Raw genomic sequence first — 23,610 nt, forward strand, 5'->3', positions numbered from 1 at the left:
CAGAATGTACGTACAATTTTGAAATCCTAGGATTTCGAGGATTGGCGTACTTTATACGCCAGCGCGCCCGCTCGAGGATTAATATAGTACAAGATTTTTGAGGTTAGTTATTCGAGAAATTGAAGTCATACAAAATTTCTTTTATTTTTTTTTAAACCTTTTAATTTGTCCATAGGTCAGAATTAACTAAATCCATGGCATTTATATTGGTTTTATCGTCACTAAGAGTAAGCAAAAGCCAGCTAGCAATAGCTAGCCAAAATAAGATTAAAACACAATCGTAACTAAGCCGCTAATTTCTTCGCTGCTTTGAAACAGGCGTTGGAAAGGCGCTGTACCGTTAACAATTCTAAGACGAGTTTCACGCCACGTTTCTCCACTTAATTAGCCTATCAGCTAATATTGTCACACTTTAGTGTTTCTTTTCAAATACATCCTTATTTACCCATTCCATATAAATTATCCTAGGTCTTCTTTGCCCATTCCAAACACCCACTCGTTCCCAGATGATTACCTTCATAAGGTCATCATGACTCATTATTAAGGTACAGATATAATTCATTTATCAGACATCCTTCTTCACCTGCTCCATTTATGTCATTCTCAGATGCCCTATACTATCCTTCCCTACAATTGGTCTGTTAGGAAGTGTTTTCATCGGGCATCTGTGTATTCAGCAGTTCTTTCCTATATTTGACACATTTGACACAAAAGAACGCAAAAGTTGCCGCCCCATTTTGAGGAGTCAATAAATTTTCGGTTTCGGTTGACCAACTCGTTCAGGGAGAAATCTCTCGAAAAAGTGGGAACAAAAACTACGAAATATATAGGTATTTTAATTTTACAAAGTCGATCACAATCGGCACCAGAATGAAATTGGTGAGCGAGCCAATTCGGCGTTTCCCGTGCTAATACGTGAGCGGCGGTACTCCCATCTGTTGGCGGGGAATGAGATGAGCCCATGGAGTTGTGATGCTTTACCTACTTATTGGGTTTGGACGATCCACGGGCCGATATATGTGCGCCGACCTTGGTGCACATTTGTGGCTGGCGGGAAGGTTGCATTGTGGTCACCAGGGCTTACGAGGGCTTTTCGGAAAGCAATGCAGGTGGAGAGGTGTTTGGTTATGCGGCCGGCAGGCAGATCGCCCCATCATAAGTCGCCTAGCGACCGGGCCCTGTGCGGCGGGGTTCGGAGGTGACCGCTACCGATGCTGACTTGGAAAGATATTTCAGTCATGATATCCAACGTCTCGCAACGTGATAATTAGCATGCTTAATTTTTAGCACGGCTAACCAAAAATAAAGAGTCGTGTTTTCAGCGACCTCATACTTGGACACGTCAGTTTCTTCCACTGTGTAAGATCAATTAATTTGCATTCCTGATATAAACCAACTACTCGATTAATTAAATTTAAAACTGTTCTGGATGATATAGTACCTACAATTACGCTTTTACTACAAATTCTAACAGGGTTAATCGAGATTCTGTTGCTGAATATTTAGACTGGTCGTAATTAATTCAAAATTAGAATGTTTTCATTCCTACTCGACATAAAAATTATGAGTCGGCATAAATGATATGAAAGAGTGCACTAGAGCTTGATTCAAAGACATATTGCATTGCCATTACCGCCATAAATTATTCATTGCCTAACGTAGGTTTTTCCTCGCTGAGATATTCCACCGCAGATAAGATACCTTATCAACAGTCCATCACCGTCAGCTGCCTTCAAATACGACGCAACGCTCCGAATACTGGAAAACTGCCTGATATTGTCCACATTTCACATACTACACGAAAGAAAACATCGCGCTACGGAACTGGAAAAACTATTTAGAGACTTATAGGAATGAAGGGCTGCAGTAACCCAATCTGAGGATTACAATTCTATGAATGAATAGCAAAAGATAAAAGTTATAAACCTTGAAATTTATGCATACTAAGGTTGCTGTATCCACTGGTACGGCAAAAATAAAGTAACAAAAGCGTGAAAAAGTAGTTTCAGACAATACTGTTCAATGCAAGCATTTTTTCCGCAGACACCGTTAGCAACTTCCGAACAAGTTGGAATGACTCGAAAACTTAAACCGTTGGCTTCAAGTTGCTGCTACTAAGGTTAAGAGTAATAAAATTGAAGTTCCAAGTAAAAATGATTAAACTTGGACGCAATATAAAGAGTTCATACGGGAACACATATGGGATTTCATCACATGCAGCAAAATATCCGAAACATAGAGGAGCGGCTAAATTTTAAATTATCACCAATAGGTAATAAAAAGAAATAACCTAGCATAAAATACCTTTCAAGAGATCATCATATGCGGACCATAATATTCACGATGAGGGAAAAGTTAACTGCGAGAACCGCCACAAAATGACAGGTATAGAGGCACCTGTTACTCAGACAAAGAAAACTCATGCTAATAATTGATTGGTTTATCCTGCCATGGAATCACAAACCATGGTAAAGTTGTAAAAAAAAGTTAAAAATATGAAAATAAACGCATCAATTTCAATTAATTAATTCTCATATGCTACACTTTATACCTAATTATTAAAGTAATCAAAGTCCTAAAATAGTAATAATGGAAACCATATCACCAATGTGGGGAAACAGTTTTCAACGTTCAATAGAAAATTTTAGTCATTCCAGAATAAATGACATTTTTGATCCACTTTAAACCTTCACCTCCATACAACCGTATGGTATGAGGCACCTATCACATTTAAAAATCTCGTAATTATTTAAGGTTCAATTCCGGAGCTATGATTCTTGCAGAGGCGTATTTTGAACAGCGCGTCGCGCACCGCTGCTTTATATCCTTCGATACCGATCGGATCGAATAGCGCGTGGAATCTGAAAGCCAAATCGCGGTTTCGAAAGATAAATCATCACGGTCCTGGATAGTTACGCTTCGCTCGACTTTTTGATGGTATGCAACGTCACGTCGAAGATAAAGCTTCTAAATGGACATTGGATGATTTAAAAAAACCACAAGCGAAATTGTTTACATAAAAAATGCCAAAAATAACCATTCTGCAATAGAAATATGAAAAAAAACAATAAAGATACTTTGAATTTCACATACAGTACTACCGGTTTTGGCTTTCGAGCCATCTTCAGGTACATTGAAAAACAATATGAGGATATAAAACTGAAAAAGAGATGAAGATTTTCCACAAATTTATTTTATGATGTGTGACGCGTTTAGATCGTCATGTCAATCTCAATCAATTGTAAGTACAATGTTGAAACTCGTCGCACATTGTTAGATCAATGGAATATATCCTATTCTCTTTTTATTAAATAAGGATGTCATTCCTTCTACATCTCGCCTAACTCAGTTACTTTTGAAGTGGTTAAAGTGAAAACCTGTTCTCCTATGTGCCTAAAGATGGCTTGACAGCCGAAACCAGTAGTTCTTTGTTAAATTAACTGAGAAACAGTGATTCATCGCAAAACTAGCAGTGTCGGAACGCACTTTCCTTAGCATTTTTAGAATTGAAATATTACTTTTTTATTTCTAGTTATTTATTACATTTTATAACAAATTTTTCTGTTTGAGTTACGAAAGTATATACCTACTAGCAATTTTGAGGCAACAAAATTAATAAAAGTGTTATTTGACTAAACTATGTCTTTTGTAAACCAGTGCCGGAACGGGGTTCCTGCGCGTTCCGCCACCATAACACCACTGCTGAGGAAGACACAAAGTCTGTTCATTGATATTACGGAGCACTTCCACCTCGGCATTGCTTCCGATTTCAATTGGATATTTAAATTCTAAGATTGAAGATGTTGAGGAAAAGTGAAAAATCTAAAAACCAAACCCAATTCTACATATTCCAAAGAGAAAATCTCCGCCTCCGAAAAAATAAACTCATACTATTCCACATCCTATGCAAATTACAGTGTTATACAAGATATGCGAAACCCAGAATATTAGTGAAAGAAAGCTGGTTAAAGCCTGTGATAAAAAAATTGGGAAAGAGGAAAATACTAACTTGAGCCATGAATCAAGGATAGAGAAATACCATAGTTGGTTAATTAAATATGTATTATTAATAACTATTAACAATTACTTTAAAACATTGATCATTCGATTCTTTACTGTCGTGGAATGACATATTTCTATCAAAACACATCATTGAAACCGGATCCAAATGTAGCAATTCTTTATTGAATATTGATCAAAAAGCGAAGATCCTGATTCAGGATACGCAAAAACAAATAATTTCCTGCATTAATGACATGCTACGATCATCAAATTTGAATCTGGATCAGGCACAGATATCGATACCGGAATGCGATTGCTATATTTCGATTCTAAGAGCAAAAAAATCGCCTAAAGTAAAATAGCCGTAGATATCCGAAGTGATTCACAAAATTCAGGGGCTCAAACATAAAGAGATACGAATACCTCCATTTGGCTTGCATGTTAATGGTAAAAGCGATAATGGGTTTGATGCGATTACCATGCTTTCCAGTAACTATCTCCATGGAATTCATTCGATTAAGCACAGATTTATGTAACGGGAAAGCCCATTATTAGTACGATGTGAAAATGTTCACATTTCCTGTCGCGAGACGAATGTGTTCATTAATTCGTTCAATGTGAGTTGAAGGCGACTTCTCTAAAACGCATGGGTAGATTGCAATGCATTCCAGTAAAATACCTCATTTGAGACTCAGCAACACCTGCTTTCAAAACGATGAAAGATGAATCATGCTAACTCAACTTTTGTTCCGCTAAATTCTGAGCAAGGTACTCCAAGACTAATAACTATGAACAGATAGTACCTAAAATCCTCCAATCAAGAAAAAACTTTTATCTCACTCTTTCTTGACCGATTGGATAGTGAAGAAATCAATATCATAAGCACTTATCATTATACTGTTAATTCCCAAGTAAATATTTTTTGCAATGCATCGGTAAATGAAGCATTAATTAACCACACGCGCACGTACTACGGAGACAATGCATACAATGTCGAAAACAGTGTTATTATACTCAATAAAGTTTTTAAATTCAACGACAAATTTTATACGTTAACCAGGCAAATTCACTGATAGCCAATGACTTAGAATGAATTCCATACAAACCCACAGAACGGAAGTAATAAGCGAATTCCCTACATGTTTGATTTAAAAATAACCTTGAGAACTTACCATACATCATATTTGTAGGTAATTTAACACACACTTAAATACAGACCCAAATCTCTGGAATATATTACAATTTCCATATACTAAACAATCCTGCGGGCATAATCAGCCCGAAATTATAGGAATTGTCTAACCTACCGCCCTCTAAATCAATCAGTTTGACATTAAATCTACAAATGGTTGCTAGTTAGCAATAAAAATTCGTAACTAAATACGAGAACATCTGAGCATCTCCTGCAAATTTTCATACAAGTTTTTTTTTCCACACATATGCTCGCACTTTTGGCCTTGAATAACCGGCGGTGGAACTAAATAGCCTCCTATTTTAGTTTAACTACACATAAGAGCAAAGAGAGTAAACACAAGGGTATGATACCAGCAGCCTTGGGCATGACATTTACCAATGGTTTTCTTAAAATATCCATAAAATCTTTTCTTCCCCCAAGATATGAAGGCATACAAAAATTTATATTGATAAAACAACCGCATCATTCTAATGCAGTCCGCATCAGAGTGAAGAATGTTTATCCACCAACATAAACATAAAAACGTATTATTTGTGGATAGTCTGGATTCATAACCATTGCTTCAATCTAAAGGTTACAAAATTAGTCGGATAAAAGGCTCAAGCAACGTTGGTGATTGCATTCACGTCATATGACTAGGAACTAAATTCAGCGTAGGCATTACTGTTTTGAGCGATACCCCTATATCCTCCTGTAAAATTAATGCTTCGTTATTTTTGACTCTAAGCATTTAAACATGTATTAATCACCATGATATTGACTATTTACCTTCATACAAAGCGTGCAGTGAGTGACTTTATTTTTTTGCAAAGTGTACAACCAAAAACACACGAAGCCTTTACATACTGGTCAATATATTGAATATTATTCATTTTAATTCAAATCGTAAAGAGAAGTGGGTAAGAAATTGGGAAACAGCAGCATATTTTTTGAAGATAAATAACGGTAAAAGAGTAAATGGAGACATGCTCGTCGAGAAAATACCAAACTGCGTCACTACGACTATCCTTGCCTTGCCGGCGACGGCGCTGAGTGCCTCCCGGGAAAGAAATACTTCGACATCCCACCAGTCGCCCGATGAAAATACCAGCTTCAACTGTTAAATAATGGTAATTCAATCTCATACATGAAAACCAACAATACTGAAAATGACAATCCCTCTCTGAGCCACATCATTTATTCTCCATCCGCACTGGGAAAGAACTTGATTCGGACTTCGGACCACGCTCACTCATTCTTATCTCTTCGCGGAGGAATAAATACCACCCTGTCGCGATGACTGTGGTTCATTACCGACATTAGGGTTATCTCTACCAAGTGCGAGCAGTATAGGGCTTTTTTGTGAAACTCGAAAACTTTATTTCGCCAATGAATACGTCAATTAGTAACAGATAAGGAAGAATAAGAAAGAAACGCTGGTACAATAGGGCAAATAGCAAAGAGAAAGAGGCCGTACGAATTCATCTTTTGTATCGAAGCATATATTCTCCTCATATTTTATCCTCTTGTATCACCTCTTCAGCTATATAACTTCACTGTCACGTAAATAAATTGACTACTGATCATAGGACCATTACACTCAGAAAATGGCATTTAACTATAGCATTTTAGACTAATCAGTTCCGCTAAATCTTTCTTTTTCACATTTTCTTATAGGGTAATTTGGGAAATTCTTTGCCACAACTTATGTAATTTGTAAACAATAATTAATAAAGTACAATATTATGAGTAAATATATCCTTGTATTATTCACACGATTATTTGCACCGTGCGTTCACAAAAACAGAGGATCAAAAAAATTAACCAAGTTAGATAAATTAGCTCTGTGGTGGGAAATAATTTAGGATGTGAAATTTTATTCTATTGAGTCTTTGTCACGTGACACTAACAGAAACAGTAAGAAAACAGATGCAGTAGCACAGTAAAAATAATTCCTGATAATATTCAACCATGGAGTAATGCATTGACCACCAACTTTGGTGAGAATTAGAGCTATTGGAATTATCTAGTTCCATTATCTTAATATGTGTTGGTATAGTTTTCCAAAACGTGAAATAAACATGCACTTGCATGGAAATGATTCACAGAAATCAAATCAATCAGACTAGAATGTCTATACATCGCAAATGAGGCGTTGGAGACCCCTTACTTCTAATCATTTGTAAAATTCGATTAAGGAAAAATAACCGACCATTGCTTGGTTTACTGATGAGCGGCAATGCATATAAATTGCTAAGACAATTACAGGAAATCAATTCCCAGTGTGATCCATTTGCTAATTCTATTCCAGCTCAAAAAACTAAAATGGGCTAAATTTTTTCTGGCTCCGATTAATTCTCTTAACCATCATATTTTTCGATGTTTTGAGTGGTACGAATCGGTCAGAATAACACCAGATATTATGCTAATTTTTGTTTCATTTCCGATTAAAAAATGAAAACAGGTAGCTCAAAAAAGTCAAAATCGATCACAAATTTTGATGCCATACCCAAAAAATTTGAATATTTTCACAGTTTGGGAATAAGATAGAAAATAGAGTAGTGTCTTCTCCACCACTTCTTGGCAGTCAACCCGTGTTGTTGACATTGGTGAGAAAAGAGTTATAATAGCGCCACGGCCTGAGTCCACAAGTCAGTTCAGATAGACATCCTCACGTCGAACACGGTAGTTAGATTGACAACATCTTCTGTAGAAGATGGAAAGACTACCACCCGATTTGTTGTTTAAGTTGAACCACCTAACCAAATAACCCCCAGAAAATGAGGAAGTTTGGCTGAAAAGTCTAGCATTCCAAAGCCAGTTTGATTTCCTCACATAACCGGAAAATATTCACCATTCAAAAATATGCGGACAATGACTACGGTCTTTTTGGACAAAGAATATGACATAATTCTGCCCATTGCACCAACTAATTTCAAAAAAATTCCGTTCCAAAACCTTGAGCTACGCCTAAGATAAGATGTGTCATGGTGATAAGTCATGCTCAACAAAATTTCAACTCTCAGCGTCAATGCAATGGGGCCCCAGGTCTGCACCCATAGCAGAGCCGAAGTGAATAAAAAAGCCGAGAATGCACCAGTCAGGTTATATAAAAATGGTTTTTACTCAATTATGTGCCGAAATTCCATGCATATAAACCCATGGAAATTTGGTAAACGCCACCGGGGTATTTAGCTCACTACATGACCTATTGCATGTTGCAGTTGCGGACAGCTTGGCGCTAGGTTGCATTACTGGAGGCGTTCAACTGCGCATGGGAATATGCCTACATCCATAATGAGCATGTTTCGTTAGAATAACCTGAGTAGACGTTGCTCTGTAGACAATACCTGACCTCTGTGAAGGTCTTTTGTTGATGCATAGCAAAAACCTCATGATAGCATACGTATCAGAACAAATCACACTAAATCGTAAATTCTCGCACTTTCACTTGCAATTGCAAATCACTACGTGAAATTAAGTTGCAGATATTTGCTTTAACCATCAAACTATATCCTTGTTGCAACCTAAGTAATCATCTAGTCCAAAGTACGCAGAGCACTTATCAAGGGGACTGAATAGAGGAGACCAGATTCCATACTGTGAAAGGCTGATTGCTGTTGCCACTGCGGTCGCACTTCAATCGACTTTCAAAAATGTCCGCGGTGATGTAATGAGTGCAATGCTATCCATTTTTTTCAATATTTTACAGTATAATATTTGCAATTGCGAGGAAAAGCATTGTATGGTTAATTTTAAAGATTATATCATCATTTATATAAATTTCGGTTAACACACCTAATCATATGTATTATTACAGAAAGGTCTTTTTCTGTCATTCCGCATGCGCTCCATTAATATTGCACCACAGTGATAAAGGAGGTACCATTTCAAACGTTACATCACTGGCTGTTGACAAAGAATACAATCTCAATCACAAATTTCAATATTTACCCATTAATTTCACACATTTGACATTTGAGTTTCGATTTTTCTATATCAATTAGTCACTCGAGGTATATCAACTCCAAAATTTTTATTCCTAACTTCAAAAAAGGGCTAAAAAACGCATTAAATCCATAACCAAACCCAAGATACGTGAAGTAAAAAGAAAGTACTTTATGATACAGATTCTTCTCCACTTAAAAAACCAATCACACAATTTCCCTGATATCATGGAAGGGCAAAATTTTCGCTCGGGCTACCTAGTTAAATACCTTATTTCCCCGTGAAACTCGGATCACATTGACCGTCAGTGACGCTTGTGGCAACTTCTGTAAACCCATTTAAAAGCACGGTGGATGCGAACCCTTTTTTTAGGTACGTGTTACGTCAAAAATCGTTTTGGTGACTCACCTACTGCCGATGGTTCCGCTGAGGCGAATACAGGAGAGCCCAAAGCCGTTAGGAACAGCGTCACGGAGAGCCTTAGCCGGGGAAGGATTGTGGACCGAAGCCTCCGGGGGCGCCGTAGGCTGCGGCACGTTGGCGCCCGCCCCTGTGTCGCGGAACCCTGAGCTGCAACGCATCGACCCTTCGGAGCGGGATCCAAACCCATGATCACACGGTTCACTTGCCCGGTCGCCTGCATGGTTCATCCGTTACAGACACATTACAAGCAGAGATGCGTTAGGGTGATTCCCTCTTACGATGAAAAGACACAACACGATAGTCGAGAGCACCAAGGTTTGGACTTATGAAAGATGGGCACTCTATGTGGAAAGTGAGAAGAGGCTTTCTAAAACCTTATTGAGAGCTCCATCTGAGCCACACCAATGATCATTCCAATGGTCACACTATAGAAGAACTCCTAAGCTCTTTCTGTAGTTTCCTTGGTCACCGTCACATAGTCACACTTCGCAGGAGAGAATTAGGGGTAACCTGCAAACCAGGATGAGATTTTTCTCGAGGAAAACACAAGTTAGAGAGACTGAGAATACTTCCTAGTCTTCGTTACTAACTAGACACACTGTAACACACTGTATTCCCCGGTCCAAACAATCTTGAGCGTTGGTTTACAGCATTTCACGTTTTTTGTTATCTTCACAGTGCATAACTTATTGGGTAAATAAGGAAAACATTATCAAGGACCTCATCAATTCGAAGGTGAGTTTTTCGTAGCACTTCTTTAGGGAGAAAATGTAATTATGTCGGGTGAAGATGGAGATTTAAATGACAGACGTTGAGGGACGGACAAATAGAGGTGGTTATGAGAAGGTTAAGCCGTAGACTGCATCACTCGTCGATGTGCCAGGCATGGAAAATACGTCAGAGGGAATGCCAAGAAAAAAAATCACATCAGATTCCACAGAATTGAACTAGGTGTAGATATATTCTTTCCCCTTTCCTTTCACCCTTCCGTTGCCAGAGGGAAAAACCTAGCTCTCACCCTTCAAAATTCACTTCAAATCCCTTATCTTTCTCCCACGAAAAGGGTTTTCTCGGGGAGAGAAAAAAATGCCAGTCCGGTGTAACCTGAGAAAATGTTTGATTCCGCATAAGCGAAGGGAGTGGAAGAGAGAGGTAAGGTCGAAAAAAATCGTGAAAAAGAGATGAAAGAAGATAGGGCGAGGAACTAAAATAAAACGATTCGTTGGAGAAAAAAAATATTGACGTCTTCTTCCTTTGTCTCCTCGAAGCTTCGAGCTGCAAGAGACGTTTTCTAGAGGGTTGAATGGGGGTGGAGGATACGCAAAGCGTGGAAAGAGGAGAGATGGAGGCTCGGTTCCTCCCTTACACCCAACTTGAGACTTGGATGAGGGGTGTTTCCAACGATTCTCCGACGATCTGTGGGGGTAGGAAGCAAAAGACAACAAGGCTTGGAGATGGGGATGGTTGAGAGTCTTTTGTTTGAGTGTGGTTTAGAACGTGGAGGGTGGAAAAGATTTTTTCACCTGTTTGGATTTCAACATCCTCAGCCGCCTCGTCAGAGGGACTCCCCTGTTATCTTTCACGTAGACGATCCCCGACATAAATTTCAAAAGAAAATACTCCCCCTTTCTTTTTTCGCTTCACCAAACGTCCACTTCAGTGAACCTCCCTTCAAAACGGGGAAGTTGGGGCTCGTGGTATATTTTTTCACTCTTGAACCTCCCAAAAAATCCACCTCCACAAGTCAAAATATTTCGAACTCTTTCCCTCAAATGCGTTCCAAGAAAATCGGACCACAGAAACTATTTTTTTCGTGGCAACATAATTCTCCAAGCGTCACGATAAAAAGGTCCTCCAAGGTTATCCTTGCATGTAAGAGAAGAGACAAGTCCGGACGCAGTGCTCACAACACATTCGGCCAAAATTCCTTCTCGACGTCCGGAGACAAATTCCTATAAGGGTCCCATTTGACGCACCAGGGAGAGGAATCCCTTATCTCTCTTCCGAATTGGCAAGCGCACGACTCTCCTTGGAAACGGGGTATTTTACGACGCCAAGATTTCTCGGCGGGGATCTCAGCTCGGCGTGACCGTTAACCTCTCATACATAAACGCGATTCGTGGCTGAGGAGGTTCACAGCAGGAAAACTTCCAACCGCACAATTCCGATGAAACACACAGTTGGTTAAGCGAGGGGTCGAGAAGAGGATATTTTAACCACTTCACAAGAAGGACACTGGACAAGTGGTGGGTAAAGGGATGAGTTTTGCTGAGTTGTTGAGCTGGATATAATGAGATACACTCAAGAAGCCCTCACAACAGCTTCGAGATGTCACTCTGGTAGTCTAGATGCAAGACACACCCGACAGGCTGCCCAAATGCGGTGCTCCTCGAGGGGGCTGGTCCCGGGCGCGGATTCCGTATTCAGGGAAAAGCTCCGGAGAACAGATGGATTTCGGGAAACCCGCTCGCAAACTCTTGGGAGGGAAAAGAGTGACACTTCAAGATTGCCCCGCACAAAACGCTCAAGCCGAGACGCACAGGGTGGAGCTATCAGATCCTACACACACCCACTCCTACTCGCAAAGGAATGCCTTCTAGAAAGAGGACGGTCCCTCAAACCGAATTAATGAGCCCGTTTGCGAAGTTTTTGAGGCACCTGCGGTTCCTTCGGCATTCACCCAAATCCCTTATACGCCGCAAAAGGGCTTTCAAACTTGTCCCCAGGCCGCGGGGTTGTGGCAAAAGGGTGGAAAGGAGAAAAATTCAATTCTTGTCCCTCTTGCACGAGATGAGCTATAAAACGATATCCTCCTTCATATTTATTTTATTTTCTTCCTTATGCGAGTTTAACGGAGAGATCGATGGTCGCGAGGATCCCTCGGATATATATTTTTCTTAACCTTCACGATCGATTTCGCGAAATGAAAATCCTCTCACGATATCCTCTTCGTTTGGTGACCGGTCACGGAATGGATAAAAAGGAGTTTTTGAAGAGTTTGAGGGAGTAATCGAGCTGAAGAATATTATTCCACTCCCTCTTGGTGAAGGGGTTTGACTGTGGGGATGTTCCGGCAGTTCAATTGAACATCGGGCGTGAAAAGGTAACGCCTATTTGCGTTAAGGTCTAGAGATTCATGGAACCACTCAATTTTACAGTGCGGAGCAGTGGTTTCAAACGCATCCAAAGGGGAAAGCGTCTGCACAGCTGAAACCTCGTCTGAATTTTTCACGAGAATACGCCCACTAAAAATCCCCGGTCGTGAAGATTCCGAACGTTTCAACTGGGTGCTTCGAAAACTGATTAATCCTTTAAAAGCTCTTCCTGGAATGGATTTCGAATCACTGCTCGTCCAGGTGATGGTGATAAATTTAAAAACACACGAGGAATTAGCAACTATGTGCTAAACTAGTGACGAGAGAATTAATGATTTTGTTGACTAAGACACACAAAACTAGCGCATAATCTACAGCGCTACAGTGTAAGGATTCTGGAAAAACTCTTTTGCGGCTAATTTCAGTAAAAGATACACATGGGCAATTTAAATCCAGAGTCTCTTCAAAGGCTATTCCCTCACAATTTTATCAAGTCCGAATAATTTACACCAGGAATTGCAGTATCAATACGTTGTGATATCCATAGCTATAGTCAAGTTAACACCTTGGTGCACGTTTTTGTCGATACCATTTGCTTTCATAATAATTCACATCCACAGTTTAGCGGACAGAACTTTATCGCTATTGTTTTTTTTAATCCTTGGGCGTTGATGACAACACAGGGTTAATAAGCCGAATGGGGAGGTTCACACAATTTCAATGAGCCAAATAAAACATAATCACTTCTGTCCCCGCTAATTTTCAGGCGAGAAAAAACTTCATCGAGTCTCTTGAAGACTGCACAAGAAAAACTCCTCCATCGTCACTTCATACGGACGAATAAAAAAAATAATAAAATCCACAGTGAGCACACGAATTTTTCTGCAACTCCTCTTCTTTCCACCAATAAGATCGTTCAACTCATAGTCTAATCGGTGGCGTTAATAAAAAAAAATACCCGCCGATTTCACGCGCTGCTGAAAACTTGGAAAAGTGGGGGGCTGACCCCACCAACCGGCAAAAATCTGATGTTGCGAAAGTAGGGCAGGGGTAAGCAACATGAAGCTACCGCCGTGCCTGCCCGCTAGTGACTGACGACGCTGGTGGAGAAGGGATGGAGGGCGATGCCAGCGCCGGTGGACCTGCGGTGGCGCGCAGCGGCAACGACGACTCTCAGTGAGCCCTCCCCTACCTCCCCCCACTCCCGCGCCGGGGGTTTACCTCCCCTCCAGCCCCTTCGCTCCACTACAAGTAGCGACGCCCGGCCGACGGCGGAGAGATATGTATTCCAGGGCAATGCGGGGAGCGACAATGCAGACTATGGCAAGCAGCGGGCATAAAGACGCTCTCGGATTTCTTTTGCGCGCTGTCAAAAAGGGAGATATACCTAATAATATCGACTTCACCTTCCTTTATGCCGGCGAAACCACCTTCATTGCCCAAGGCTCAAATCACGGGGACTGCACAGAGGAGACGCAATTCCATCCCACAGAAGGCTGATTTCTATTGCCACATCGTTCGCATTTTAATCGGTTTTCAAAAATGTCCGCGGCGCGGTGATGAATGCTATGCAATCCACTTTTTTTTCGAATATTTTGCATAATTATGTTTGTAAATGCGAGGAATAGCATTTAAAAGTAATGAATTTAATACATCACATTATCTTGTACAAAAATGTCAGTTAAAACCGCTAATTATACCTCATTTCCCCGCAAAAATCGGATCAATTTGTCCTTCAGTGATGCGAGTGGCGACTTTTGGAAGCTCAATTACATGCGCGGGGGATGACATCACATTTAGAGGCCGACTTGAGGATCCTCTTTTGAAATATTCGTGGTTCAAACCCTTTAACAACGGCTGAACGTCTACAGCGACAAATCAACTCATACGAAGATAGGGCTGATACGTGGATTTTAGTACTGCAAACCCGAATAAATGCGTGCACGTGACCATCAGCTGTAGAACAAAAGCCGGCGTCGGTGTTTCTATATTCTACGGGAACACCGGACTCAAGCGAGAAGAAAAAAAACAAAACTCCTAGGAGTTAAACGGGACATGAAACTAATTTGTAACCACCACATTACCAGCTCCACAGCGAAAGCAAAAGCCGCCACTGCCCTTTGCCCACTGCTCTAGAAACGACCAGAATTCTCCATGATAAAAAAATAACTTCGCACAAAACTATATCAAACCGCTGATCAGCTACGCCTCTCCTCTCTGGTTGACTCCATGACTCATTTTCAGAAGATCCCGAAGACCGAAAACGTCTTCATCCGAAAAAATGCAGCAGCACCATGGTTCATCCAAAACAAAGGCATTCGCAAAGACCTCCGCATCACCCCTATCCTTCAAGAGTTGAAAGCCAATCTTTATCTTTTTATTCACCTCCGCCCACCGAAAATATTAAAATAATAAACCTTTGGAATTATGATTCACATCAAACAGTTAGGCACAGAACCCCGAAATCCGTATTCCTACCTAACCACATCTCTTCCTCTTAAAATTACTTTGACAACTGACTAAATTTTTACCTGAATTTATCATCTAGAAACGCACTAGAGACAGCCAAGAAGGCTAGGAATAGAGTAGATGGAAAAATCAGATGTTCCGGCGAGACGAATACCGTCTTCACGCTGGTACTCTTTGCAGCCCGAGTAATTAATCAATACCTTTGAAGAGATAATAGTTTGTTGGGCAATCATTAATTCCTTTTGGTTTTGGAAGATGCAGAAGAAACAATTCCTCTATTCCCTCGGTTAACCGGTATTGTGGAATGCGGAAGAAATGGTGAGAAAAAAATAGGGCATGGCTGCGGATAATTCAAATCTTTGCGGAGAAATACCTCAACTTTAGCAAAAACTATAAAAGGGAACGGAATTGACTTGAACTTCTTATGGCGATGAGGTAACACCTCAGTATGCAGCATTTGTCTTCAATTTCTTATTATTTCGTTATACTACGAAAAGACCCTAAACCCAGTTTGGTTTAAAACCATTGTTTGCGCACATATAAAGGCTTAGTTTAATAAACACATTAGGTACATATTATAAACGTGAAAATATAACAATATAAAATTTTATCGGTCATTACAGGTAAAAAAAACTCCGATGGATGCTCAACATGCTTGTGTTAACAGCTTAATTTACCCACGATAACCACGTGAAGAGGGGAAAATATCACATTTAAATACCATAATCATCAACAATTAAAGATAATTATATTAGTTATTATATAAGTCAATATTTTTTGGATATCTAAATTACGCTACAAATAGATTTTAGAATGAACAATAAGGTGTTACGGTGAGTAAAATCTATGCAGAGGTTGAAACGGTGTTTTCACTAAGATTGATACAAATTGGGAAAACACTGTATCACTCGCAGGGAGAATCGTCGAGATTCACCTATTTACTAATTGTTTACATGAAAAAATATCGCCTAAAGTTCTCTACTTTCTGAAATGAATACCTATCTATATGATATGAAAATTTACAAATGATTTGCTTCTGAAAAAATAAGGAATGTATTTCTCCTCACCTAAGAATTTAAATTGCTACTATAAAAAAATAGGTTGCGATGTTTTTTTCATAAGCAAACAATCAGTTCATGAAACAGGTGAATGAAAGTGCTCGCAAAAATGCGAAACCACCGTCTGAGCCGGAGCCAATTTATAGCTAATATATCGTAGTACTAAGGTATGTACATAGCTAACCACTATCGACAAGGCTATAAATCTTTCAAGAGAAGGCCTTTTTGCCTTTTTTTTCATTCCGCACCGGTCAATAAACCATGAATCTGCTTCAGAGCTCCGCTGAGAGGGAAAAGAAAAAAATCGACTAGTCGAAAATGCAAATCGGCTAAAGCGTTGGACGTCCGCTGAGATGGAGTGCCCCACGCAATCGAGCTACAATTGGTCAGTCCGCGTCGGGCGCGAAAGACTCTGCGTTGTATTCCGCCCGTACATAATTATCACGCCACGACGTATCTGCTTCAAGGGACTAATGGATCCGTCCTAGCAAACAATCAGCAAATCAATCAATCATTGGCTTAAAGTGGAACGTTCCACTTGCTTCATTGTTTTCGGACGGTTGACAAACATTCCCCATTAGTGCCCAGTCAGGCCGGAAGAGAGAGACCCACCGTATTTTTCTTTTACTCGGTGATATGATGAACGAGGAATCTGCTCACCCATAGGCATGAATCGATTCTTCCACGAAAAAATAGACCCGAATGACAATGTAATGCGAGAAAAAATTCTATGACGAATGTCTTGGGAAACACTGTTCCTATGAATTCTATCAAAGTGCAAATGTGGTTTATCCTTAATTTACCAGATTCATTTATGGTGATATTAATTATAATTGCCAGTGTGAACTGGAGAAAATGGAAAAATTTAAATACTACGACCCCAGTTTCAACTGCACAGTCATTTCAATGGTAAAATTCATTTTAACGTCGGTTGGAATATTCAACATACAAAGCCACTCACTCAACTGAATAATTCAGCCCAACAGTTGCATTGTACCGTGGAGTATAGAGTAAATGCGAACCAACAAGGCACAAGCGTGTGACTATCACATATCCTGGGTATATGTGCCAGTTGCTTTCCCTGAACGATCTGGAACGATAACAATTTTTGTGCATATTTTCCAGAAGCTTCTCCTAGAATTTAAATACAGAACCTTTTAATAATGATCCCAACACGCTTTCTCCCCTATTCATAGTGGATTTGAATGTAACTTCGATGAAATTAAGAGTTATGATGAAAGTGGGACTAGGGAAATAGGATTAACGTTTGTACGATAGTATTAATAAATATTTATAGTCTTTTAAATTCTATAAAATAATATTGATACCAAGGTGTTCCACTTTGCTTTATTTTCAAGGCAGGGTGAACTAAAATCTCAGTCTGAAATAAAATAAAATTGAAGTCAAGAAGACAATATTAATACAGCTTTATGAATGTTATTGAATTTTAAATAATGATAAAAAAGTTTCATTTTTCGTCAATTTTAATGTAGGGTGAGCAGAAACAATGGAATGTTATAAGCTGTATTCAATCACACTAAACTGAGTTTAACAAAGGTTACATTCTCACAAAGTCAAGGTCTGAAAGTTGAACACAACCTTCCGTTGGTGAATATGACTTGCCATTATTAGTGTTGGCTAATGAAATAACATGATAGGACACTTTTATGCCTGAAAATGCACAAAGTCATGATAAATTATTTCAAGTAAGTAATAGATAGAAATATTTGGTGATGCAGCGGACATTTGCTGATTTGAACAGTCAATTCATAAATAATCAATGATGGTACAACGAAAAAAAGATACTCTTAAGAGCGTCATCTATTGGTCATCTTAATGGTCATCTATTGCAAATTCGACTGCTTTTTTTTGTTCCTAGATATACCCGGTATACTGACACACTGGCGCAATTATTTTATCACACTGAGTTCAATATCACTATGAAAAGGCTAGCAGATAGCAGAGCATATTGGAGAGCTGCGTCGAACCAACCCTAGGATTATTGACTCATGATGCTGATGATGAGTTGAATGCCAATTATTCCTTCGGTATATCACCATTTGACCCAAATGATCAAACACAATTAGACGGTTTTTTTCTTTTAAGTTCAACCATAAATATATTATGATGCATCGGATCTGTGAAGCATGTTGGGGGAAGGATATCGGATGACAACTTGAAAGGGTGGTGCTACTTCGTAGTCGTTATATCGCACTTCGAATATGTGGCAAGAACATGGGATTCCGTCCAGAAAAATGTTGTCCGTGCATAAAATGAAGCGCAAAGAGAACTAGCAATATTCGTTTAACCCCTCTGTGAACAAATCAGAGAGCATCACGCGACTTTCACAAGATTTTAGGTATGATCCACAACAGACTCAGGGACTATAAGCTAGGCTGGTATTGCTTGAGAAATGAACGGAAGACATCGATCCGGGTGACACAGAGAAAACATATCTTGGATCAGCCCTACATTTACAGGTCCTAGAGAGACAATAAATGTAGTCAGATATTTTGCCGATCGTAAATATATAGTGACTCTTTTTTCCGCGGGCATCAATACTAGGTCAAACTCAGGCAATCAAATCTTTCACAACGCGCATCTTAATTAGATATTTTTATTCTCGAACAGGTTTACACCTGGTGTCCTAGCACCTCTATGCCTACTTAGGTGACATGAGGGGTGGTATATAGAATTGGATAATTCTCCCAAATAACAGCACCTAATTGAGGTCTTAAAGTTCTACCACGAATGTAAAGTGGTACCCATTAAAACCGGAACAATATCAAGTATCAATTATCACCAAATATCAAGTTCAGACCTCAATATGCCTGAGATATCATGACGTATGAATGCCAACGATGAGACATAAAATCATCACTCAATATCATGTACTAGTGTCACAATATTGCTAATCTCTCCGTGCACATTAAGTCAAGAGCGTTCCAGAAACAGAAGCTACTTGGAAAAGTGCTGGGACTTCAAATATTGTTGATCATTCTTCACTTTCCAATTATTTTTTATCCATTTATTTTGACAAACGAAAATCGCCTATATATAATAAAAGCATGTCTAATGGCCTCCTCAGACAAAGCGAAAAATGAATATAGCTAAATATTTAATCATACTTCAGGGGCATGTATGCAAGCATAATAAAGAAAATATACAATTCGACTCTTAAAAATCCGCGAAATATCAAAATTACCGTAATTTTCTGAGCACACTTCGTTTAACAAATGCGATAATAGGCTCGAGTCCGGTCAATTAAGCAATAACCAGCGTCAAAAAAACATCTTTCTTAAGAAAGACCATTTCCCTAGGACCTCAGCAGAATTACAGTTTCCATAGAAACAACGCAGTGATGAATTCTGCCGAACGGTTAGGCATTGTACATCGTCTTCGGAACTCAACGTCTCGGATAGAATAGCGGGACATCATTATCATCATAAATGGCATTAGGAAAAACCTATCACCGTGAACAAGGGAATTAGGAAGCCTTCAGATTGAATAACGTCGTCAGTGATGCCTAAAATGAAGTTCTCCTCAAAATTATTTCAATATTTTCATACTTTCAAGCATTTTCAGTGATTTATAAATGCGGTAATCCATGTTCTGTTCGATAATGTATTAGTACGTTTACATGAAATACAATCACTGACGGATAGGTGGAAGGGAAAAAGGGCAAGGGACGGCCTCGATTGAGTTACTACATAGTACAGGTTATAAAGGATGTAAAAGAGAAGAAATACACCGCTATGAAAAGGCTAGTGGATGGGAGAGAGGAATGGAGAGCTGTGTGAAACCAATCTAAGCATTGATGACTAATGATGATCTCATGACATACCTTCTCAGTAAAAATAATATACCATACATTAAACTTACGTAAAATAAATTATGAATGAAAAAGAGAAAAAAGTAATTTCAATTTTATGTGTGAATAAAGTCGATCAAAAATTTTAAAAGAAATTATTAAGGGAAGAAAACAGATACCCCAAGCCCTACTCACACTTGTAAATACATGGTGGAAAACGTTGATGCTAATAATAGTCACTCAAAATCCAAGTGCATCCAAAGCCCTTGCCCCGATAGCCGATATCTCGTCATTAACGTATTTGAGATGCAATTATGGAGAAGCCTATCGCCATTACATGCCCGAAGAGCAACACAACTTTACTGCTCTTGGCTATCTAAATTACAAAATATCGGCCAACTCTTGAACTAGGCCAAAGATGATACCCGCAAAGTTAAGACTTGAGGCATTACCTGATTATTTCCATCATATTCACCGAGTTAAGTGGCTCTCTCGCATCGCTAAGGCTTCATTCCAGCACGACAAACTTCCCTTAGCATCCCAAAGTGCATCTTTTCACGACAACGTCTACGGTAGGCATTGATAAGGAGAGCGCCGAGTACGCAGCGCAAACATGTTAAGGAATACTAACGATTTTAAGAACCACTACTAAAGCATCCGATGAGAGAAAAAAGGAAACGTACTTAGGATCTCAAAAGCCGAAAACAACTGCATTTAAATTCTAGATAACCAACGCATAGAGAGTACAAGATATTACCAATAATAACGATTTTAAGAAGCACTACTAAAGCTTCCGATGGGAGACAAAAGGAAACGTACTTGAGATCTCAAAAGTTAAAACAACTTAATTCAAATTCTGGATAACCCACGCACTGCAGAGTATAAGTGGCGCATGTAAAACACCAACCACGATAAAAATCAAAAGATATTACTTTTTGTGACCCATCGTAACTGTAGGACCTATAAATACGAATAATGCTTTTAAACTGATAGATATTAAATCCTAAATCAATGTAAGAATAAGACTCATCCAGTAATTTTAATTTCTCATGGCGAAGAATTAAATATAAAGATACCTTCTTTTCGTTTAAATAAACACCTGGGTATCAATTCTGAAAATATGTACAAATATTTTCGTCATGATTATAATGAAAAGGGAAGCGTGAATCAATGCTGCAATAACAATACAATTACCAATTACAGATGCAGCCGTTGAGAAAAATATGATCCAGACAAGAGATATCATCTGGATTAAACACAATATTAGGTGACGCGTCATGAAATTTATAACGGGGTGGAACGAACATTTCCCGAAGCATTAAATCTGCAGTAATCAGGAAATGTTAACTTCATAGTGTAAACCTACCTTAACTGTGAAGTCGGCTTAGCTGCGCGTAATGAAGCGTCATTCTCATAACTGAAAGTTGACAAATGCTTGCCGGAAAGGCTTGCCACTTGAACAGTAGACTCACCTTGTGGGAAAGTAGAATTACACGCTTAACATTTCTGCGAAATAAAATGAAAGAAAGGAACAATTTAATAGGATAAAATACTCATAATAAGGAACATATAAATTAAATCATTTGGCTTATAGCAATGGCTGGGTACCTAAATTAATACGAAAAGGATAAGCTTCAGATATAAAAGCTTAGTCTCAAATAGTTTTTTATGGAGTTTTTGCATAAGTTTTTCTTTCGTTTTAAACATCAATTTTCGAGCAAGACAGTCATAACTAAAAGTAACGAGAAAGATATTCACGGTAAATAGTTCCTAAAACGAAACAGGTGTTTTGTTTTGCTATGAGCGCTATTTCGTTACACCGAGAAACGGCGAAGTCAGTTGATGTTAGATGAACAGAGAAGTGCTTGGTCATGTGAATGCTTAAAACTTCTTGAGGAACTGAAATGGAACCACGAGGTTACGAGATTTAGATATTAGATACCTCATTGGAGTTATATTAGCAGATGCTGATGCAGAAAATAATACTGTCGAGATTCGTCGCGGCAAGGAAATATAACAAAAGCTAGCCAGAACTATCCAATGATCAAACAAATTTTTGGTTGTTAAGATTTTACTGCTGCTATTGAAATTATCTTATCTTGAATATCCACAGAACTATATCAGCAATTGAATAATTAAGATAGATCTATGATATGTGACAGCTACGAAGTAGAACGCGCAGAAAGCATTTTGATTTTGTGGTACAAATTAATTTCAATGACATATTTCACGTTACATTGATTCCGTACATAAAACTACAACATTTTTACAAAGGTATTTACTATGCTTTAGTTCGGAAATTCAGTATACCTCAAATGTTAATGAAATTACACACACAATCTGGACTTTAAAAGTTGCTTTCAGAAAATTTAAATACCTAACAGCAAAAAAAATTATTTACTGCTATGGTAATAAGTGAGTCTAAAGAAATCATAAAATCATAGTCCCTTACAGAGTAATAGCACATCGAGTTATTTTTTTGCTGGAGGGTTTAGTTAAAGACGTATCAAGACTGGTGCTTACATTAAATACATGAGACTATGAGTGAATTTAGAGCTTTTTTATTTTATTTATTTATTTATTATCAACTTCCCCGTAAACAACACATAATGGCCTTTTACAACGAGTGTTTCCAACATTAACAAAATACAACACAAACATCCATGCTCTGGACAGGGATCACCTACCCAGGCGGGATTCGAACCCACGACCTACGGTTTGGCAGGCGAGGACTTTATCCCACCGCCACCGAGGCCGGTAATTTAGTGATAACAGGAGTAAACAGAAATTAATGATCCGAAGCAGCTACCTATTTAGAATATCAAATTTATATTTAATAACATTCAAGTAGAAAGTAAACATAAATATTAGCATTGTAGCGCCATTGAGCGATGTACACAACGTTCACTAAAGCCAAATCAATTTTCATGGGTAAACAAACCTCATATCGCCCTTATCTAAGGAAAAATTTCTCACACCTATCTTATAGGTCCCGGTTGTTGGAATTAAAGCACTGAAGTTTGAGGATATGTCTTTCACTGCTTGAGGACAATTACAACATAAAAGTCTATTGACATGATTTAGCCCAACATATGGATGGAAAGTATTATACTGTTAGTTCAACTGTGTCTACAGATCATTAAAAACACTTTCAATAAGGAAGTTCAATGCTTCAAACGAGAGGAGTATTTACCCAATCATCAGGATGTAAGTGAGATGTGTTTGTACAGGGAGTAAAATTTTCATTGAGATACTAAAAAAACAACATCCGATATCATCGAGACTTTCCCTATATACATATCATATAGGGGATGAATGGGTATATCAAGTATATCATTGAGAACAAATTTTCGTAAAACCGTAGCATGAGCTAAATTTTTCCCTGTTCATGGTAAGAAAAACAGCATACTTCACCATATCACGAGCATATTTGGGTGAAAAAAAAACCTTTATCGTCACATTTAAGTGAAAATAAAATACAATTGAGTAAGGGCACCTGAATTTTTTAAATATTTCCATTTTCATATGATACTGAAATATAGTAATGCTATACTTTTCTGCATCATTTAGTGAAGAATTATTTGCCGACAAGTTTGAAAAAGAGAGGAATGAGTGCATGATTTAAATACC

General features: G+C 38.7%; 1 protein-coding gene across 2 annotated transcripts in view; it reads right to left on the reverse strand.

Moving 5' to 3' along the window:
• The window catches only part of LOC124166743 (hemicentin-1-like), a 671,962-nt gene extending 658,233 nt beyond the window's left edge, over positions 1-13,729 (reverse strand). For both annotated transcript variants that reach the window (XM_046544415.1, XM_046544414.1), the window contains exon 1: positions 9,533-13,729. In XM_046544415.1, the coding sequence (XP_046400371.1) occupies positions 9,533-9,767 (235 nt within the window). In that variant the 5' untranslated portion in view covers positions 9,768-13,729. The remainder of the gene's footprint in view (positions 1-9,532) is intronic.
• Between the last annotated feature and the right edge of the window lie 9,881 nt (positions 13,730-23,610).

Source organism: Ischnura elegans, chromosome 10 (assembly GCF_921293095.1).
Source record: "Ischnura elegans chromosome 10, ioIscEleg1.1, whole genome shotgun sequence".
Taxonomy (NCBI): domain Eukaryota; kingdom Metazoa; phylum Arthropoda; class Insecta; order Odonata; family Coenagrionidae; genus Ischnura; species Ischnura elegans.